This window comes from Drosophila novamexicana, unplaced genomic scaffold (genome assembly GCF_003285875.2).
Source record: "Drosophila novamexicana strain 15010-1031.04,08,12 unplaced genomic scaffold, DnovRS2.1 tig00001385-arrow-arrow-pilon, whole genome shotgun sequence".
NCBI lineage: Eukaryota > Metazoa > Arthropoda > Insecta > Diptera > Drosophilidae > Drosophila > Drosophila novamexicana.
The window spans coordinates 340,547-363,134 of NW_020824853.1; the positions used below are offsets into that span (position 1 = coordinate 340,547).

The following is a 22,588-nucleotide window of genomic DNA, read 5'->3' on the forward strand; positions in this document are numbered from 1 at the left end:
GACGGTATTTACCCGAGATATTCAATAAAAATCATAAAAAAAGTTTTGATTTTCGAGCCGACCCCGTTTTTAGCAAAAAACGTGATGTAACCCCTTGCTTTTTTTTCAATTTTGGGTCAAAATTTAGATGTTTGTTTTTTGAATGCCAATCGATAGTACTGATCGTTACGAGTCTAAAAAGGTATATCATTCCATAATTAGACAATATTTGGCTTAGATATTCAAAAAAATCATCAACTTAATGTTTACATCATGACTTAACCGTTTTTTGTCTATAATATTAATATGATCCCACGAATGTTTATTTATTGATTGCCAATCGATAGTAGGCTTCGTAACCTTTAGAAAAAGGTATAACATTTTGAAATCAGACGGTATTTACCCGAGATATTCAATAAAAATCATCAAAAAAGTTTTGATTTTCGAGCCGACCCCGTTTTTAGCAAAAAACGTGATGTAACCCCTTGCTTTTTTTTAAATTTTGGGTCAAAATTTAGATGTTTGTTTTTTGAATGCCAATCGATAGTACTGATCGTTACGAGTCTAAAAAGGTATATCATTCCATAATTAGACATTATTTGGCTTAGATATTCAAAAAAATCATCAACTTAATGTTTACATCATGACTTAACCGTTTTTTGTCTATAATTTTGATATGATCCTACGAATGTTTATTTATTGATTGCCAATCGATAGTAGGCTTCGTAACCTTTACAAAAAGGTATAACATTTTAAAATCAGACGGTATTTACCCGAGATATTCAATAAAAATCATCAAAAAAGTTTTGATTTTCGAGCCGACCCCGTTTTTAGCAAAAAACGTGATGTAACCCCTTGCTTTTTTTTCCATTTTGGGTCAAAATTTAGATGTTTGTTTTTTGAATGCCAATCGATAGTACTGATCGTTACGAGTCTAAAAAGGTATATCATTCCATAATTAGACAATATTTGGCTTAGATATTCAAAAAAATCATCAACTTAATGTTTACATCATGACTTAACCGTTTTTTGTCTATAATTTTGATATGATCCTACGAATGTTTATTTATTGATTGCCAATCGATAGTAGGCTTCGTAACCTTTACAAAAAGGTATAACATTTTAAAATCAGACGGTATTTACCCGAGATATTCAATAAAAATCATCAAAAAAGTTTTGATTTTCGAGCCGACCCCGTTTTTAGCAAAAAACGTGATGTAACCCCTTGCTTTTTTTTCAATTTTGGGTCAAAATTTAGATGTTTGTTTTTTGAATGCCAATCGATAGTACTGATCGTTACGAGTCTAAAAAGGTATATCATTCCATAATTAGACAATATTTGGCTTAGATATTCAAAAAAATCATCAACTTAATGTTTACATCATGACTTAACCGTTTTTTGTCTATAATTTTGATATGATCCCACGAATGTTTATTTATTGATTGCCAATCGATAGTAGGCTTCGTAACCTTTACAAAAAGGTATAACATTTTAAAATCAGACGGTATTTACCCGAGATATTCAATAAAAATCATAAAAAAAGTTTTGATTTTCGAGCCGACCCCGTTTTTAGCAAAAAACGTGATGTAACCCCTTGCTTTTTTTTCAATTTTGGGTCAAAATTTAGATGTTTGTTTTTTGAATGCCAATCGATAGTACTGATCGTTACGAGTCTAAAAAGGTATATCATTCCATAATTAGACAATATTTGGCTTAGATATTCAAAAAAATCATCAACTTAATGTTTACATCATGACTTAACCGTTTTTTGTCTATAATTTTGATATGATCCTACGAATGTTTATTTATTGATTGCCAATCGATAGTAGGCTTCGTAACCTTTACAAAAAGGTATAACATTTTAAAATCAGACGGTATTTACTCGAGATATTCAATAAAAATCATCAAAAAAGTTTTGATTTTCGAGCCGACCCCGTTTTTAGCAAAAAACGTGATGTAACCCCTTGCTTTTTTTTCAATTTTGGGTCAAAATTTAGATGTTTGTTTTTTGAATGCCAATCGATAGTACTGATCGTTACGAGTCTAAAAAGGTATATCATTCCATAATTAGACAATATTTGGCTTAGATATTCAAAAAAATCATCAACTTAATGTTTACATCATGACTTAACCGTTTTTTGTCTATAATTTTGATATGATCCCACGAATGTTTATTTATTGATTGCCAATCGATTATAGGCTTCGTAACCTTTACAAAAAGGTATAACATTTTAAAATCAGACGGTATTTACCCGAGATATTCAATAAAAATCATCAAAAAAGTTTTGATTTTCGAGCCGACCCCGTTTTTAGCAAAAAACGTGATGTAACCCCTTGCTTTTTTTTCAATTTTGGGTCAAAATTTAGATGTTTGTTTTTTGAATGCCAATCGATAGTACTGATCGTTACAAGTCTAAAAAGGTATATCATTCCATAATTAGACAATATTTGGCTTAGATATTCAAAAAAATCATCAACTTAATGTTTACATCATGACTTAACCGTTTTTTGTCTATAATTTTGATATGATCCTACGAATGTTTATTTATTGATTGCCAATCGATAGTAGGCTTCGTAACCTTTACAAAAAGGTATAACATTTTGAAATCAGACGGTATTTACCCGAGATATTCAATAAAAATCATCAAAAAGTTTTGATTTTCGAGCCGACCCCGTTTTTAGCAAAAAACGTGATGTAACCCCTTGCTTTTTTTTCAATTTTGGGTCAAAATTTAGATGTTTGTTTTTTGAATGCCAATCGATAGTACTGATCGTTACGAGTCTAAAAAGGTATATCATTCCATAATTAGACATTATTTGGCTTAGATATTCAAAAAAATCATCAACTTAATGTTTACATCATGACTTAACCGTTTTTTGTCTATAATTTTGATATGATCCTACGAATGTTTATTTATTGATTGCCAATCGATAGTAGGCTTCGTAACCTTTACAAAAAGGTATAACATTTTGAAATCAGACGGTATTTACCCGAGATATTCAATAAAAATCATCAAAAAGTTTTGATTTTCGAGCCGACCCCGTTTTTAGCAAAAAACGTGATGTAACCCCTTGCTTTTTTTTCAATTTTGGGTCAAAATTTAGATGTTTGTTTTTTGAATGCCAATCGATAGTACTGATCGTTACGAGTCTAAAAAGGTATATCATTCCATAATTAGACAATATTTGGCTTAGATATTCAAAAAAATCATCAACTTAATGTTTACATCATGACTTAACGGTTTTTTGTCTATAATTTTGATATGATCCCACGAATGTTTATTTATTGATTGCCAATCGATAGTAGGCTTCGTAACCTTTAAAAAAAGGTATAACATTTTGAAATCAGACGGTATTTACCCGAGATATTCAATAAAAATCATCAAAAAAGTTTTGATTTTCGAGCCGACCCCGTTTTTAGCAAAAAACGTGATGTAACCCCTTGCTTTTTTTTCAATTTTGGGTCAAAATTTAGATGTTTGTTTTTTGAATGCCAATCGATAGTACTGATCGTTACGAGTCTAAAAAGGTATATCATTCCATAATTAGACAATATTTGGCTTAGATATTCAAAAAAATCATCAACTTAATGTTTACATCATGACTTAACCGTTTTTTGTCTATAATTTTGATATGATCCCACGAATGTTTATTTATTGATTGCCAATCGATAGTAGGCTTCGTAACCTTTAAAAAAAGGTATAACATTTTGAAATCAGACGGTATTTACCCGAGATATTCAATAAAAATCATCAAAAAAGTTTTGATTTTCGAGCCGACCCCGTTTTTAGCAAAAAACGTGATGTAACCCCTTGCTTTGTTTTCAATTTTGGGTCAAAATTTAGATGTTTGTTTTTTGAATGCCAATCGATAGTACTGATCGTTACGAGTCTAAAAAGGTATATCATTCCATAATTAGACAATATTTGGCTTAGATATTCAAAAAAATCATCAACTTAATGTTTACATCATGACTTAACCGTTTTTTGTCTATAATTTTGATATGATCCCACGAATGTTTATTTATTGATTGCCAATCGATTATAGGCTTCGTAACCTTTAGAAAAAGGTATAACATTTTGAAATCAGACGGTATTTACCCGAGATATTCAATAAAAATCATCAAAAAAGTTTTGATTTTCGAGCCGACCCCGTTTTTAGCAAAAAACGTGATGTAACCCCTTGCTTTTTTTTCAATTTTGGGTCAAAATTTAGATGTTTGTTTTTTGAATGCCAATCGATAGTACTGATCGTTACGAGTCTAAAAAGGTATATCATTCCATAATTAGACAATATTTGGCTTAGATATTCAAAAAAATCATCAACTTAATGTTTACATCATGACTTAACCGTTTTTTGTCTATAATTTTGATATGATCCCACGAATGTTTATTTATTGATTGCCAATCGATTATGGGCTTCGTAACCTTTACAAAAAGGTATAACATTTTAAAATCAGACGGTATTTACCCGAGATATTCAATAAAAATCATAAAAAAAGTTTTGATTTTCGAGCCGACCCCGTTTTTAGCAAAAAACGTGATGTAACCCCTTGCTTTTTTTTCAATTTTGGGTCAAAATTTAGATGTTTGTTTTTTGAATGCCAATCGATAGTACTGATCGTTACGAGTCTAAAAAGGTATATCATTCCATAATTAGACAATATTTGGCTTAGATATTCAAAAAAATCATCAACTTAATGTTTACATCATGACTTAACCGTTTTTTGTCTATAATTTTGATATGATCCTACGAATGTTTATTTATTGATTGCCAATCGATAGTAGGCTTCGTAACCTTTACAAAAAGGTATAACATTTTAAAATCAGACGGTATTTACTCGAGATATTCAATAAAAATCATCAAAAAAGTTTTGATTTTCGAGCCGACCCCGTTTTTAGCAAAAAACGTGATGTAACCCCTTGCTTTTTTTTCAATTTTGGGTCAAAATTTAGATGTTTGTTTTTTGAATGCCAATCGATAGTACTGATCGTTACGAGTCTAAAAAGGTATATAATTCCATAATTAGACAATATTTGGCTTAGATATTCAAAAAAATCATCAACTTAATGTTTACATCATGACTTAACCGTTTTTTGTCTATAATATTAATATGATCCCACGAATGTTTATTTATTGATTGCCAATCGATAGTAGGCTTCGTAACCTTTACAAAAAGGTATAACATTTTGAAATCTGACGGTATTTACCCGAGATATTCAATAAAAATCATCAAAAAAGTTTTGATTTTCGAGCCGACCCCGTTTTTAGCAAAAAACGTGATGTAACCCCTTGCTTTTTTTTCAATTTTGGGTCAAAATTTAGATGTTTGTTTTTTGAATGCCAATCGATAGTACTGATCGTTACGAGTCTAAAAAGGTATATCATTCCATAATTAGACATTATTTGGCTTAGATATTCAAAAAAATCATCAACTTAATGTTTACATCATGACTTAACCGTTTTTTGTCTATAATTTTGATATGATCCTACGAATGTTTATTTATTGATTGCCAATCGATAGTAGGCTTCGTAACCTTTACAAAAAGGTATAACATTTTAAAATCAGACGGTATTTACTCGAGATATTCAATAAAAATCATCAAAAAAGTTTTGATTTTCGAGCCGACCCCGTTTTTAGCAAAAAACGTGATGTAACCCCTTGCTTTTTTTTCAATTTTGGGTCAAAATTTAGATGTTTGTTTTTTGAATGCCAATCGATAGTACTGATCGTTACGAGTCTAAAAAGGTATATCATTCCATAATTAGACAATATTTGGCTTAGATATTCAAAAAAATCATCAACTTAATGTTTACATCATGACTTAACCGTTTTTTGTCTATAATATTAATATGATCCCACGAATGTTTATTTATTGATTGCCAATCGATAGTAGGCTTCGTAACCTTTAGAAAAAGGTATAACATTTTGAAATCAGACGGTATTTACCCGAGATATTCAATAAAAATCATCAAAAAAGTTTTGATTTTCGAGCCGACCCCGTTTTTAGCAAAAAACGTGATGTAACCCCTTGCTTTTTTTTCAATTTTGGGTCAAAATTTAGATGTTTGTTTTTTGAATGCCAATCGATAGTACTGATCGTTACGAGTCTAAAAAGGTATATCATTCCATAATTAGACATTATTTGGCTTAGATATTCAAAAAAATCATCAACTTAATGTTTACATCATGACTTAACCGTTTTTTGTCTATAATTTTGATATGATCCTACGAATGTTTATTTATTGATTGCCAATCGATAGTAGGCTTCGTAACCTTTACAAAAAGGTATAACATTTTAAAATCAGACGGTATTTACCCGAGATATTCAATAAAAATCATCAAAAAAGTTTTGATTTTCGAGCCGACCCCGTTTTTAGCAAAAAACGTGATGTAACCCCTTGCTTTTTTTTTCCATTTTGGGTCAAAATTTAGATGTTTGTTTTTTGAATGCCAATCGATAGTACTGATCGTTACGAGTATAAAAAGGTATATCATTCCATAATTAGACAATATTTGGCTTAGATATTCAAAAAAATCATCAACTTAATGTTTACATCATGACTTAACCGTTTTTTGTCTATAATTTTGATATGATCCCACGAATGTTTATTTATTGATTGCCAATCGATAGTAGGCTTCGTAACCTTTAGAAAAAGGTATAACATTTTGAAATCAGACGGTATTTACCCGAGATATTCAATAAAAATCATCAAAAAAGTTTTGATTTTCGAGCCGACCCCGTTTTTAGCAAAAAACGTGATGTAACCCCTTGCTTTTTTTTCAATTTTGGGTCAAAATTTAGATGTTTGTTTTTTGAATGCCAATCGATAGTACTGATCGTTACGAGTCTAAAAAGGTATATCATTCCATAATTAGACAATATTTGGCTTAGATTCAAAAAAATCATCAACTAAATGTAATGTAAATGTTTACTCATAACCGTTTTTATACCCTGAACCTATTAAAAATGGGTATAAGGGTATATTGTATTTGTGCAAAATCCAAATGTATGTAACAGGCAGAAGGAAGCATCTCCAACCCCATAGAGTATATACACTCTTGATCAGCATCAATAGCCGAGTCGATCTAGCCATGCCCGTCTGTCTGTCCGTCTGTCCGTCCGTTCGTCTATCCGTATGTATGAACGCAAGGATCTCACAACATATAAGAGCTAGAGACTTGAAATTTGTAGGTGCTCCTAGTGCCTGCGCAGATCGAGTTTGTTTCCGATAATCGATAACTTACTCCCTTTCCAAGCAATCGATAAAAATCAATATCGATATCCTATTTTTTGGGCAATTTTGGTAAATAATAAGAGCTAGAGTCACCAAACTTGACATATAGCTTCTAAAATACAATATATATATATGCATTTGATGTTGGAAGAAGAGGGTTCAGGGTATCCCCTAGTCGGGAGCTCCCGACTAGAATCTCTTACTTACTCCCGCCTTCCAAATCATCACGTTTTTTTTCAAAATCGAGGTCGATGGGAAAATCAAAATATATATTTTCTTGATCAGCATCAATAGCGGAGTCGAGTCCGTCTGTCTGTCCGTGCGTCCGTCCGTATGTATGAACGCACGGATCTCAGAACCTATAAGAGCTAGAGACTTGAAATTTTAGAAGTAGGTCCTCCTAGTACCTGCGCAGATCGAGTTTCCTTTCGATAATCGATAACTTACTCCATTTCCAAGCAATCGATAAAAATCGATATCGATATTCTGTTTTTTGGGCAATTTTGGTAAATAAAAAGAGCTAGAGTCACCAAACTTGACATATAGCTTCTAAAATACAATATATATATATATGCATTTGATGTTGGAAGAAGAGGTTTTCAGCTGGTTCAGAAATCGTCAAAAAAGTAACCTTATTTAGCGAAGTCCGAGTCAAAATGCATTATTTACCCTTCTTAGCCTGCGAAAATTTAAATATTTTCTTTGCATATCCTCTTTGTTTCATATTCGTAAACGTTTTGCATTTTAGACTGCAGGCGAAATGAAATGAGGCTAACTCAAAGTGAACAAGCATAGAATTCCTGATTTGCGTGTAAGAGGGAGATAGAGTAGGGGGAGGGAGCGAAAGAAAATGCATTTAAATTCCATTTGAATGAATATTGGCAACACTTGTGCGCTGTCACATATGCCAGCTACAAAAACAGCTTAAAATCAGTGAAGCTGAACGACTGAGCGACTGCACGACAAACCGATAGACCGATAGACCCACAAAAACCGATACATGCTGAGCGTGTGGGCGTGTGTGCTATAAAAGCAGAAACCCCTTTCGAATTGGCAGAGAGTGTGAGAGAGAGGGATAGACGGAGAGACAGAGTGGGCGACTGACTGGCAGCCAGCCCTTTGGCACAGCGTCGGGCACAAACAAGTTGTTCACTTTATGGGGTCATTACCATTACATTACATTACATTATGCACACACACATTCACACACTCACACACACACCCTCACACACACAGACTCACACACACAGACTCACACACACACACACACACACATACACTGACGCGCGCGTACACACACTCACAGCACGAGATGGAGGCACGCCCTCGCAACCTCCAGTGAAGCGAATTGCATTGCATTGAAATTCGCTCAATCGTTGAAGCCACAGCATTTGGCGCTGTGCCAATGTCCTGCGTCCTGGAAATCCAACTTCTCGTCACCCTCTACCACCCCAACCCCTCGCATCGGCAAGTTCCTGTTTTTCCGTTGCCCGCAAACATAGCAAAACTTGTCCCAAAATGTGACCCTAAAATGGATACTCAGCCAACTGCGGGCAGAGCTCCTACTGCTGCTTCTTCCAGCTCTCTGGGTAAATGAACTGTAACGCAATCAAATCAACACCGACAACAACAACAGCAACAACAACAACATCGACAACAACGAACAACCAAACAACGTCTTAAATATTTCATTGTCATATGCGAGCGATAATCATTTTAATGCGAATGCGAATGTGAATGTGTATGAATGAGCGTATGGAATGGGTGCGATTCATAACGCAACTTACTGCAATGCAAAACTTAAGATAGGATTCTACCGAACTTCGAAAGCCCTTACAGTGTTGTCAACACTCAGTTGCATTCTATACCAATAAGAGACCAATTTGTCTTGTTGCGCGGAAAAATTAAATAAAAAAAGTATCTGTTGAAGCTGCCCACCTTCTCGATTCTCAAAAATGAATGTATAGGCTTCACCTATGAATTAGGCGCAGACGGCTTCAACGATGAAAGCTAAGGAGCCGAAGCAGCAGGCGAATGTATCATAATAATAGATATTAAAAATGTTGGGTAAGGTAATGAGAACTAAACCGATCGAACAGTAAACATACAAATTTTCATGCAACCGTTTTCCGCGATTTTTCCACACATTAATGTGGAAGCGAAAAATTAAATCTAGATAGTACTTATCACAGATGTTTTCTTCTATGCGTTACACATGCTCTGATATAGCTGAAGGATCCACTGAGCAGTTCTATATAATAAAATAATAGTCAGCAGTAATGCAACCAACTGCAGCTACTTATTTCTAACAACTTGTGTTTGTCTCTAAATCCCTCTCCCTCACTCCCTCCCTGTCTCACTCTCTTTCTCGTCTCTCTCTCGTCTCCATCTGCATCTCTGACTCGGTGTCTTGCTGTCAGTCTTGTCAACCGTTGTCGTCAGTGTTTGTCATGCAAAGCTGGCAAAAGCAAGCAAATTTATGCAAATCCAAAGCGATTTACCAACACTAACTTTAAATGTAACGCAACAACAAGAATAACTGTGGGACAAGAGCTAGCAAATTGCACAAAAATACTTAAGGCAGGCAGACACTCCTCTTCCTCTCACTCTCTCTCTCTCTCTTCTGTCTATTCCTCTCTCGCTCACACACACACACACAAATACACACACACACTTTGTTTTTTGGGCGCTGTGATTTTGAAACTTGCAACGTTTTATGAGCAGGTGGGCGGGCAACGCAGGGGTGGTCGGGTCTGTAAAAGCAAACAGCTGCAAGAAGTTGGCGTTTAGCTTAAGCAAATGCACTCATAAGACAGTCAGAGAGAGGGAGACAGAAAGTTTGAGACAGAGAGCGACAAAGTAAAAAAAGAGAATATAATGACTATTTGAAAGGTATTTATTATAATTTTTTTTATAAAAAAAATGCATATACAATATGTATATTTGGCACATTTGCTTAAATATTGCGTATTGATTCAATTCTCAACTATTTCTAATGTTCTATTTGTGCTATGGAACTTTAAAAGATATAAATTTAACATTTGGTATTATCTAAAAAATAACATTAAAGTATAGACAAGCAAAATAAATTTCCAATGTTGAATTTAGGCTATTTAGGGGGTTGCCTAAATAAATGTAATTGGCAACAGATAATATAAGAGGTACAACAATTTTATGGCTTGATAGATTGGCAGATAGATATGTGATTATTCTCGAAAGATTTTGGGAATAAGTCAGATATTATGTTAAAGTAAATGTTTAACATATATGTTATCAGCTATATACATATATTAAAGGTGGTTTCGATAGTCTACAAAAATGCATTGATTCTTATGATCTTTCAGGAATATCATCTTACTTAGACATATATTTATATAGACGATCCAAGTCTTAAGCTTACATTAAACTTGTCGCTTTTTGCTCTCCTGTCTTTCAGGTTCACTGCACGTGCTTGCTTTGGAGCATTATCTGCCATCGCATGATGAGAATGGCGAGTTCCATATACCATTCCCGCCCTCGAGCGAGATTTATGTATTCAATCGGTATGGACAGCATGTGGCCACCAAGGATCTGACATCAGGCAAGACGCGCTACAGTTTCCTCTACTCGAAAAACACGAGCTTCGGCCGTCTCTCGACCGTGACGGATGCGTCGGGCAACAAGATACAGTTCCTGCGCGATTATAGCAATGTGGTTAGCTCTATCGAGAATACGCAGGATCACAAATCGGAGATACAGATCAACGGCATTGGCATCATGACCAAGCTGAGCGAGAAGGGTCGCCAGGAGATAGAGCTGGACTACGACAGCAATACGGGCCTGTTGAACTCACGATCGTCGGGCGGCGAGACGTACATCTATCAATACGATGAATTCGGACGTGTCACGGGCATGATACTACCCAGTGGCGAGATTGTACGCATAACCTCACAGCTGGCGGATAACAAGGGACTCACCATTTACGTGCACGCCTCCGTCGAATCGTTGTTCTCCAGGGAACGCATTGCCGGCGCCGGCTCTGGCGATGGCAATGCCAACGAGCTGCTGGTGCTGGGCGGCGTTCGATCCACCTTCTTGAAACGCGGCCGCGCCCATGCTGATGCTGAGCTAAAGGCCAACAACACGCTGGTCATACATGGCGCCAATGGTGTTGTGGTGGAGGCCTCGGCTGTGGCCAGGCATCCATTGCTAGAGGCTGCTCTGCCCGTGGAGGCGGAGATGCTGGCCATGTGGTCGCACCAGAGCGTTACCATGGGCGACGGGCTCACCAATTCGATGTACTCTGTCTACAATCTGGTTGGAGATGTGCGTAACCCACAGCAAACGCTAAATCGCGAGATTTGGGTGAATCAGTCGCGTGTAATTGGTGTCGAGTTTGATCAGTTCACCAATCGCGAGACCTTCTACGACGCCCAACGCACTCCCATACTGATCGTGGCCTACGATCAGTCCGGCCTGCCCAAATCCTACTATCCGACCAATGGCTATCCGGTGAACATTACCTACGATCGGTTCAATCGCGTTGAGGGCTGGGCCTGGGGTCCAGCGGAGCTCAAGTATAGCTACGATCGGCACGGCTTGCTCTCGGAGATCACTTCACAGCAGGATGGCATCATTAGCTTTGTCTACAATGACTGGAACCTCGTCTCCGAGATCGGCCTGGCTAGCCAGCGCAAGTTTGTGCTGCAGTACGATGACGCCGGTGGCCTGCGGCACGTGGTGCTACCCTCGGGCACCCGGCACAGCTTCAGCATGCAGACCTCCATTGGCTTCATTCGCTGCACCTACACTCCGCCGGGCAGCACTCGCGCCTATTTGCAGCACTACAGCCATGCGGGCGCCCTGCTCCAGACCATATTGCCGGGTGATGGCGCCAGGATTGTCTATCGCTACAATGCGGCCGGCCAGTTGACGGAGGTGGTCCACGGCGATGGACGCAGCGAGTTCCAGTATAACGATGCCACCGGCATGCCCAGCACAGTGTCCCACGCGGAGCGCGAGCTGGAATATCGCTGGGACTTCGAGTATGCCGCCGGCTTGCTCACCGAAGAGCGCATCGACTATGTGGCCAAGACGGGCCTAAGCAATGCCAAGTTCAGCTACGAGTATGACAGTCAGCTGCGCGTGGTGGCGCTGCAGGGACGCATTGGTGGCCAGAGCCTGCCCAGCCAGGCGTATGCCTACGACAAGCGCACCGGCCAGCCCAGCCTGATTGGACAGTTCAAGTTTACTCGTCCGGCTCTGAATCAGACCCAGTTGCACGATGGCACCGCCGGCTTCACGCGCACCGTCGACGGCCGCTTCCAGACGCAGCGCATGGCCCTGGCCATACATCGTCTGGAGGTGTTCCGCATGGAGTTCTCGTACGGTGTACACGGACGCATCTCCCAGACCCGCACCTATACCCGCAACATGGCCGTTAACAGCTATACGAACGTGAAGAACTATACGTGGGACTGCGATGGGCAGCTGGTGGGCGTGGAGGCGCAGGAGCCGTGGGGCTTTCGCTACGACGACAATGGTAATCTGCTGTCTCTCACATATCGCGGCAATACCATACCCATGGAATACAATGCCCAGGATCGGATTGTCAAGTTCGGCGAGGGCCAGTACAAGTACGATGCCAGGGGCCTGGTTGCCCAGAATGCGCGAGAGGAGCGCTTCCATTATAATACACAGGGCTTGCTGGTGCGCGCTTCGAAGCGTGGACGCTTCGATGTCAGATACTATTACGATCATCTAAAGCGTTTGACCACGCGCAAGGATAACTTTGGCAATGTCACCCAGTTCTTCTATACGAATCAGCAGCGACCCTTCGAGGTCTCCCAGATCTATTCACCGCGCGACGGCAAGCTGATGTCCTTGACTTACGACGATGTCGGGCATCTGATCTATGCACAGGTCTACAGGCACAAGTACTATGTGGCCACCGATCAAAGCGGCACGCCCCTGATGCTCTTCAATCAGTATGGCGAGGGGATAAGGGAGATAATGCGTTCACCCTTTGGTCATATTGTCTACGATTCGAATCCGTACTTGTATCTGCCCATTGATTTCTGTGGCGGCATCTTGGATCAGGTCACCACGCTGGTCCACATGGGCGATGGGCGTGTCTATGATCCATTGATTGGCCAATGGATGTCGCCCGATTGGCAGCGTGTCGCCGAGCGCATCATCACGCCCACCCGCCTACATTTGTATCGGTTTAATGGAAACGATCCTATCAACGTGGGCCAGGAGCGACACTACCCCGCCGATTTTGCCAGCTGGCTGCGCACCCTCGGCTACAATGTGGCCAATCTAATGCCGCAATTGGCCAAGGAATTGTGGCAGCCGCCGGCGCTCTGGGGCCGCCCGCCGTCCAATCCAATTGCGCTGAACATGCGCCGTCCCTTCGATAATATACCCACCATGGCCGTTGAGAGCGGCTTCCTGGCGCATCTCAATGTGCGCCGCATGTCCGACTTTGAGCAGCTGTCGGCCCCACCGCGCTCGGCTCTCAAATGCGATGTGATGGATCCGTCGCCGCGAATCATTGGCTCCGATACCGAACCGCCGTTTGGCAAGGGCATTGTGGTCTCCAGGACAGCCGACGGGCAGGCAATTGTGTCCAGTGTGCCGGCCGCGAATGCCATCTATCGGGATGTCTATACGAGCGTCTTCAATCGGTCCAAGCTGTTGCCGTTTACCTTTGTGGTGCACAATGCACAGCAGGATTCGTTCTTCTTTGTCAAGGAGGATGCGTGGCGTGCCAGCGAGGATCGACAGCAGCTAAAGCGTCTGCAGGGCCAGGTCAATACCACCTTCCATGAGATCACGCGCGAGTCCACGCCCGGCGGTGCAGCTGGCGGCTCAAGCGGCACCGGCAGCGGTGCAGCCGCAGCTGCTGGCACCGCCTCCGGTGGCAATTATTTGGATGTAAAGATCCATGGCGCCCATGCGATCATCAATTTGCGCTACGGCACCACCGTCGCCAAGGAGCAGCAACGTCTTATGCACCACGCCAAGCTAACGGCCGTCCGCAAGGCCTGGCATCGCGAAAAGGAGGTGCTGCGCAGTGGTTTGACCACGGCCCTAGAGTGGACACAGCAGGAGAGCGACGAGATACTCAAGCAAAGCTATGCCAACAACTATGAGGGTGAGTACATACACGATGTCGCCCTCTATCCGGAACTGGCCGAGGATCCCTACAACATCAAGTTCGTGAAGAAGAAGGGCGCCACTGGCGGCGCGGCGGGCGTCTCCAATGCGCAGCGCCGGCGCCGCAGCCTCAGCTGGTCCACCGACGAGCACGATGCGACGGCGGAGGCGGAGGCGGAACCGGTCGCCTGTTAGCTCCTAGAAACCCCAAAAACAACAAAACAATACGAAACAAAACAAAAGCCCACTAAATATAATTAAATATTTATAATTATCATAATTACGAGTATTATAGCCACTGGGTTAGAAAGAGATAGCAAGAGAAACAGAAAAAGAGAAAGAGAGTCGAAGGCGCAACTGTACTAAATACTAAATAATAGGCCTACAGAAAATAATGAAGAAAATATATATGTTACTCAATTCTTTTTTTTAAGTCAAAGCTTAAAACAATTTTTTTTTAATAATCGTTAGAAATTAGAAATGCGACAAAGCAAATGCATAAAAAAATAAAGGATAAATATTATATATGACAAAGCATTAGAGCTATACCATATATATGTGTATGTATATGTGTGTCTGTGTATGTGCTCTATATACCATATATATATATATATATATATATATATATATATATATATATATTTAAAGATAAACACACGTAGAATATACGTTAGTTATATGAGAAGCCCAAGAGCTAAAACTAAGCGCCCAAAAACACACACACATTCATATGCATGTACATATATATACATATATATACATATATATATAAATACATATATGTGCATGCATATACATGCACACAAACAATAAGAATTTGGCGAAGGAGAAGCAGCGGCAGCATGATATATGATATAGGGCACAGACCTATTATAATATAACAAGCAGCAAAAAGAAAAGAAGGAATTTTTTTTTTTTTTTTTGTTATTTAATCGTGGTACTCGAGCTTTTTGAGACTGGCATAGTTTTAAACAAAATCAAACAATACACACAAGGAACACGAATACACACACACACACATATATATATGTATATATATTTATATATATATATATACATCCATATAGCTGCTGTTGAGAGGAAGTCCAGGCGAATAGGCTGCAAATTTCTCAGTGTCCCATAGGTCAGCAGACCTGCAAGTGGTATAAAGAAAATACTATATATCTATATATGTGCCCACACACACACACATATATCTATATATATATATATATATATATATATATATATATACATATATATACATAGATATATCAATTATCCATTATAAATGTATATAAAAATATTAAAGAAAACAAAATGCAAGCATAGTTTTAGGCGTCGTCACAGCTGTAGCTAATTTATGCCAAGTTTAGACCAAACGCATTGCAACACACAGAGACAGACGCAGACAAGAAAGAGACAGAGAATAGGAAACACACAAGCTCATGCTATATAGCCAACTTTATAGGTATACAAGTAAAAACAAAAGCAAAAATAAAGTAAATTATAAAAAATATTCAACTAAAAGAACGTAAAATTTACAATTTACAAAAAAAAACAAAAAAAAAACATATGCGCCATAACTATAAATGTAACTGTAATTCTAACTGTAAAACGTCGCCGCCATTAAACCAGGCCAATCAAAATTGTTAAAAAAATAAATAAATAAGAAACGTAACGAAACAAATTTTAAACATTCAACTTAATTTTACAATCTCCAAATTTAGCTTTTAAAATAATTATTTTCTTTTTTTATATTTTTATATGCCTACGTTTAAATATGCTTTTAATTAATTTATTGCAGCGAGGAGTATTAAAATAATTAAAATATAAAAATATATCTTGATTTTAAATTACCGTAAATTTTTTTTATTCAAACCTGACCCAATCTTTAGTCTTAAATATTATATCGTGTAAACTGTAAAATGTTTTGTTATTATTTGCAAGTTTTGCGCGAAATACACGAAAACGAGCAAAAAAAGAAATGAAAAATAAATAAAGCTTAAAATAAAAACTAAAAATCAAACAAGCAGAAAAATCAGTATTAACAATTGAGCACATAAACGAAAATTGAGCGAATGCCCCTACAAAATTCCCGTCGAAAGAAAAACAAAATTAATCAAGATCTGTTTCCGATTTTATTTCACATGCAACTGATTCATTTTTTCCGTCCAACAAGAAAGCTCGGGCAAAACTTAAACACACACACACTTGGGTTTTAGTTTTTGTTGCATTGCATTTTGAGATTTTTATTTAAAACAACCTTTTTGTTTTGATGAATTGGTGCTTATCGAATTTATTGCAAGCGAAAACTACTTAGAATAAAATAATGTAAAAATATATGAAACATTGTTTTTTTTTTTTGTCTTTTAGCGCTTAAGTAAAACAGAAAAATGTAGATTTGGCCTATATAAAAAAATTTGCTGAATTAGTTGCAAAAACAGAAACCCAAATATACATTTTGAAAAAATTTTGCAAGTCGTACAGAAAAGTGGCCAAAAAATGAAAAAGAATGGAAAGCATGCAAAAGAAAAGAAAAATTTAAAAGAATTGGGCAATTGGCGTGAAACTAATGCTAACTATAACAATAGACGATAGTCGATAGTCAATAGACGTTAGTCGATAACGATAACGATAACGATAAAGATAACATGTTTAGTTTGTAATGATAATGGAACTTGGCAAACACCGCACCCGACCTAAGCAATTGCTAGCTAGATACATTCACATATATATGTATAACAAGTACATACCATATGCACGTGTATGTGTAGGGGTCGTGTGTGTGTGCCACACATACATACATACTTAGCATACATAGCGTTATATCAAAAGCTTCAGCTACATAGATGTAGGTACAGTCACGTCGCGACAGCCCTAACGCTAAAGATACGAAGAGAGTAGAACGTGGAAGAGTTGAAGGAGGAGATTTTTGTGTAAATACTTCATAAGGCTAAACTAATATGGTAAACTAGTGTTGTATAACGCATACGAGTATATAGCACCTTGCATTGACCTTTTTTTTTAGTGTTTTTTCTGTGGCTTTTCTTGTCGCTCGCGCCTAAAGAATATACTTAAATGTAAATGTAAAGAAACAAAATGAAAACAATATATACAATATAGTATATAAATGCATATACATATGGATAATACAAAGTAAAATATGCATACCAATTGGTATTTTTGGTATTTAACTGGTATGTATTCTGTGTGTAGTGTACTTTGTGTTAATCTATTCCGTTTTTCCTTTGTTAATTGGCAAACCAAAAACAATTTGACAAACAAAATAAAGAGCAGGAGTCAGTTACCTATTAGAATTTGGCAAGCATGAAACAAGAAAAACAAAAACAAAACAAAACAAAAAAAAAACATAAAAATTGCTTCAAAAGCAACAAAATACTAAAAATACTACAAGAAACAAAATAAGAAGCCAAAAATGAAGAACTAAGCGCAAAAATTTAAAACTTAAAAAAGAAAAACATAAACTTAGAGCAAAGCATAAATGGGCTTAAAGAAAAACAAAAAATATTTATATGTACATAAAATGGTATTTTAGTATATTTATGTTAGAGCGCCGTCAAATAAAAAAGGCAAAAGTCAAGCAACAAAAAAATATGGAAAAAAAAATTAAATAAAAAATACTTAGCAAATAAAGAAACAGGGAAACAATTGAGATAAAATTTACCATTTAAACGTTTTGCACACAAGACACAACAAGAGATACAAAACACACACTGCCACACATCTCACACACACACTCACACTCACACACAGATCACCCACATACCCTCACACACACTCACACACACCTACATTCACATACAGCACTGAAGCGAACTACAACTACGACAAGATGGAGAAAAACAAAACAAAATTTAGCAACAACAAGAATTTATGAGATATAATAAAAAATAATAACTAAATACAAAATAAAGTAAAGACAGCAAAAGCGACAGAAAAATAAAAAACGAAAACAGTTATTAATATTATAAACAAAACAAAAAACGAAGAAGAACAAATTATATTTACTAGACAAAACAAAATACCACACTCACACGAAAGAAAACAAAAAGAAGAAAACTTAAAGTTTGTAGTATATCAACTATGTATTTCACAAGAATAGTAAATAACAAAAAACAAAAACAAAAAAAAAGAATACTGTAGGACAAATTCTACTTAAAATAACAAAAAGAAAAAACAAAGAATTTTTTTTTTTTTGTAAACCTAGTGAAAGAACGCCCAGTACCCCAAGAACGCTGAAATGAGCTAAGTAAATGACTAAAAGAGAGCAGGAAGAAGCGAAAAAGAAACAAACGAAATTAACAGCAAAAATGCAGAGCCAAATGTGGCAAACCGCACGATTTAAAACTAAGCATATTCATATATAAAAATATATATAAATATACATACATATATATATGCATATATGTGTATATACACAAATATATATATATATATATGTGCATATATATACGCATGTGTGGCAAAAGAACAATTATATATGGCATTATATTACAGCAAGCGAACATAATATTATACATAATAATAATTATAATAATAATAATGATTATATATGTATATGTATTAATTAATAAATATTTTAAGCGTATTAAGTTGAATTATAAAAATAAACCACACACACTTCTGAGGATATCAAGGGTCTAAGAATAAATGAAAACTAATGAATTAATTAAAAATAAATAAATAAATGAATATAAAGCTAAATGTCAACCAATTTCTTTGCCTGTTTTCCATTTGACATATTGTTTATATCTCTATTAGGGTCAAACTTCAATTGCTTTCAGTTTTTGGGCATATATTTAAGTAAGTAACGCACTGTGCAAAACAAGATCAGGTATTTGGGCTCAAGTCTAGTCTAATTGTTAATTCAACAAATCTTAAGATTTTGAAACTCTCACTGGGCCAAAATGTTGTGCTAAACCAGTCACAAATTATTGTTATACCCTGAACCCATTAAAAATGGGTATAAGGGTATATTGTATTTGTGCAAAATCTAAATGTATGTAACAGGCAGAAGGAAGCTTCTCCGACCCCATAAAGTATATATATTCTTGATCAGCATCAATAGCCGAGTCGATCTAGCCATGTCCGTCCGTATGTATGAACGCAAGGATCTCAGAACCTATAAGCTCTAGAGACTTGAAATTTTAGATGTAGATGCTCCTAGCTCCCGCGCAGATCGCAGAAGAAGAGGGTTCAGGGTATCCCCTAGTCGGGAGCTCCCGACTAGAATCTCTTACTTACTCCCGCCTGGAGATATGACGTTCCAAAACGACATAACTCCAAAACGACATAACCCCGCCTGGAGATATGACGTTCCAAAACGACATAACTCCAAAACGACATAACCCCGCCTGGAGATATGACGTTCCAAAACGACATAGCTCCGCGCGGAGATATGACGTTCCAAAACAACATAACTCCGCGCGGAGATATGACCTTCCAAATCATCACGTTTTTTTTTTCAAAATCGAGGTCGATGCGAAAATCAAAATATATATATTCTTGATCAGCATCAATAGCGGAGTCGAGTCCGTCTGTCTGTCCGTGCGTCCGTCCGTCCGTCCGTATGTATGAACGCACGGATCGCAGAACCTATAAGAGCTAGAGACTTGAAATTTTAGATGTAGGTCCTCCTAGTACCTGCGCAGATCGAGTTTGCTTCCGATAATCGATAACTTACTCCGTTTCCAAGCAATCCATAAAAATCGATATCGATGTTTTTTGGGCAATTTTGGTAAATAATAAGAGCTAGAGTCACCAAACTTGACATATAGCTTCTAAAATAGAATATATATATGCATTTTATGTTGGAAAAAGAGGGTTCAGGGTATCCCCTAGTCGGGAGCTCTCGACTTCAGCCTCTTACTTGTTATTATTATATTTATCTTATTATCACTGCAAGCTGAAAATAGAGTTATACATTTCGTACTTCAATTTCTTAGCCTCTACGAAGTATTCATTTAACAAGGTAAAATTATTTTGAATACGCTTAAATACTTAGCTCATGGTGCTAAGTTTGAGTTAGAATCAATAAGATAAAGTATTCATTTGCTTGTAATTCCCAATATCTTTCAGCAACAAGCGCCTAAAGTGCGACCTTTGTTATGTGATCTACTTTCGTATTAATAATTATTTTTTTCAGTGTTTACTGTGTGCTGTACTGTACTTGGAGTTCTCCCTCGCTTTCTAAACGTCTGTTACCACCACCTTCTCTCTTTCTCCCACTCTCTCTCTCGCTTGGCCTTTCCTTTGGCATTGCAATGCTGTTGCTTTTATTGTTAAATATTCAAATTTATACGAAGCATCTTCAACTGCAGCGCAGTTGTTGTTGTTTGCCAACTACAAACTATGTGTCAACAGAGCCCCTCCAATGGGTAGTGTGGAGGAAGGGCGGCAGCTGCGAGTCGGAGCAGAGTAGAACATTGAGGTGGTGCTGATGTTGCAGCCAGGTGGCTAGCTTTCAGGCAAGTTTCGAGCCGACTGACAGCGACAGCTGAAGAAAACTGCTACAAAAAAAAAGCTCCTGCTGCTGCAGCTGCATTATTTATCATGAAGTGTTGAGCACTCGCCAAAAAGTGAAGGGTTTCTGCAGCCTTCCCCTCCCGTAACATACCTCGGCAGCCCCTAGACGGCGACGTCCTTATGAGTTGGATGAAGATGCGCGACTGCAGGTCGAGGCTGTTCGCTCGACTCTTTGCATTTGAATTAAAGAGCACAGGCATCATCCTTAACATCCTTTGCATCCTCCTCATCCGCAGCCTCGCTCCCACTCACTCTCATGCCATCATTGCTCATTATCATCATACGCAAACATCATCATTGTCAAAGCGAGGCGCAGTCGTCTCTCGTTTTTGTTTAAGTGCCAGAAGCTGGCAACGTTTACATTTTTTGACAGCAGCCGCAAAGTCGAAACCACCAGGCCGAACCACCGCAACCACCAGCCCCTGCCGCCGCCACCAAACCCAGCCACCAACATGCGTGAATATGTTAAAAATGCAACCTGCCTCGTCCGACCCCCTTTTAATACCCTGCCCCAATAAGAATGGCTTAAGAGGCTATCACGTTTAGCAACTGTAAGTGACAGTCAGAAGTCGACAGCCTCGATCCGAAGGAGCTTATATATATTTATATATGTATTCATGTTCAGTACGACAAGCTGACTCGATGTGACCATATCTTGCTCTTCGCACCTCCACTAAGAGGTTAGTTTATATGGGCTTTATCGACTCGAATGTAGATACTGATCTTGAAAATATATATATATAAATATATATTTAATGGGATCGAAGATGTCTCCTTCTATGCGTTACACATTTCCTGTCAAAGCTGTAATGCTCTAGCCTATTGAGAATGTGTATTAATGCAAGCTCCAACCGTTTACAGGGTAACCAATAGTCTGGCATGCTCGCCTGGAGCACACTGCCTTGTTTTGCAATTTTTTTTGTTGTATTTACTGCTGTTGTTGCATGTTATTCAAAGTATGCACATACACTTGACATTCCAAAGCTGTCATTTCGTTTGGGCGCCTGTGCAAATATTTATGAGCAGCAGTGTACGCTGTGCTAAGGATAGGGGGCAGAGAGCATGCCTAGTCTCTCCCACTGCCTAATGAGCAGTGGGCTGCATCAGCAACTCGGCCAGCTCGACTTTTAAAGCACTACGAAGTGGTCTCTGGGAGGACAGACCAGGAACAGGAGCGGGATGCTGACAGACACACAAGCATACAGTGAGCGCTAATGGGCAGTGGACAGGACAGTGAGCGCGTAATCAGCTTACGTAAATGTGCGTGGCTGCGGTCAACTGTAGTTGGGGATTTACGCAAAAAGGATTTCCATGCCATAAGCCACACGCTGGGCAGGCGGCAAGGAAAGGAAGAAAAGGAGCTGGCAGCTGCCAGTACAACGTCAAATGTTAAGTCGCAGCTGCTAAGTAACTTCAAGTCAAGTGACGTAAACGCCCACCCCACCAGCCTGCACCCACCCTTTCGAGGGGGCGTTGCAGCTGCTGCACCTGCACATTATGCCGACTAAAGCACTTGGGCGACTTTGGCAGACACCTCAAAAGGGCGCCAACGAATCGTCCTTCGAATGCCAATCGATAGTTTTTTCTGTTTGTCGACATCCTAAGAGTTGGAGACGGCGAGTCCTTTCACACATCCACAAGCATATGACCAGAGTGGCAGCTTATTCTAAGCAAAGTACAAAGCACTAGGCGGCATTTTGA

The 22,588-nt window shown here is 38.2% G+C and overlaps 1 protein-coding gene across 3 annotated transcripts in view; it reads left to right on the forward strand.

Moving 5' to 3' along the window:
• Window positions 1-14,657, forward strand: part of LOC115767371 (teneurin-a) — a 147,013-nt gene extending 132,356 nt beyond the window's left edge. For all 3 annotated transcript variants that reach the window (XM_030711630.1, XM_030711629.1, XM_030711631.1), the window contains one exon: window positions 10,656-14,657. In XM_030711630.1, coding sequence (XP_030567490.1) covers window positions 10,656-14,554 — 3,899 coding nt within the window. In that variant the 3' untranslated portion in view covers window positions 14,555-14,657. The remainder of the gene's footprint in view (window positions 1-10,655) is intronic.
• Window positions 14,658-22,588: the final 7,931 nt, after the last annotated feature.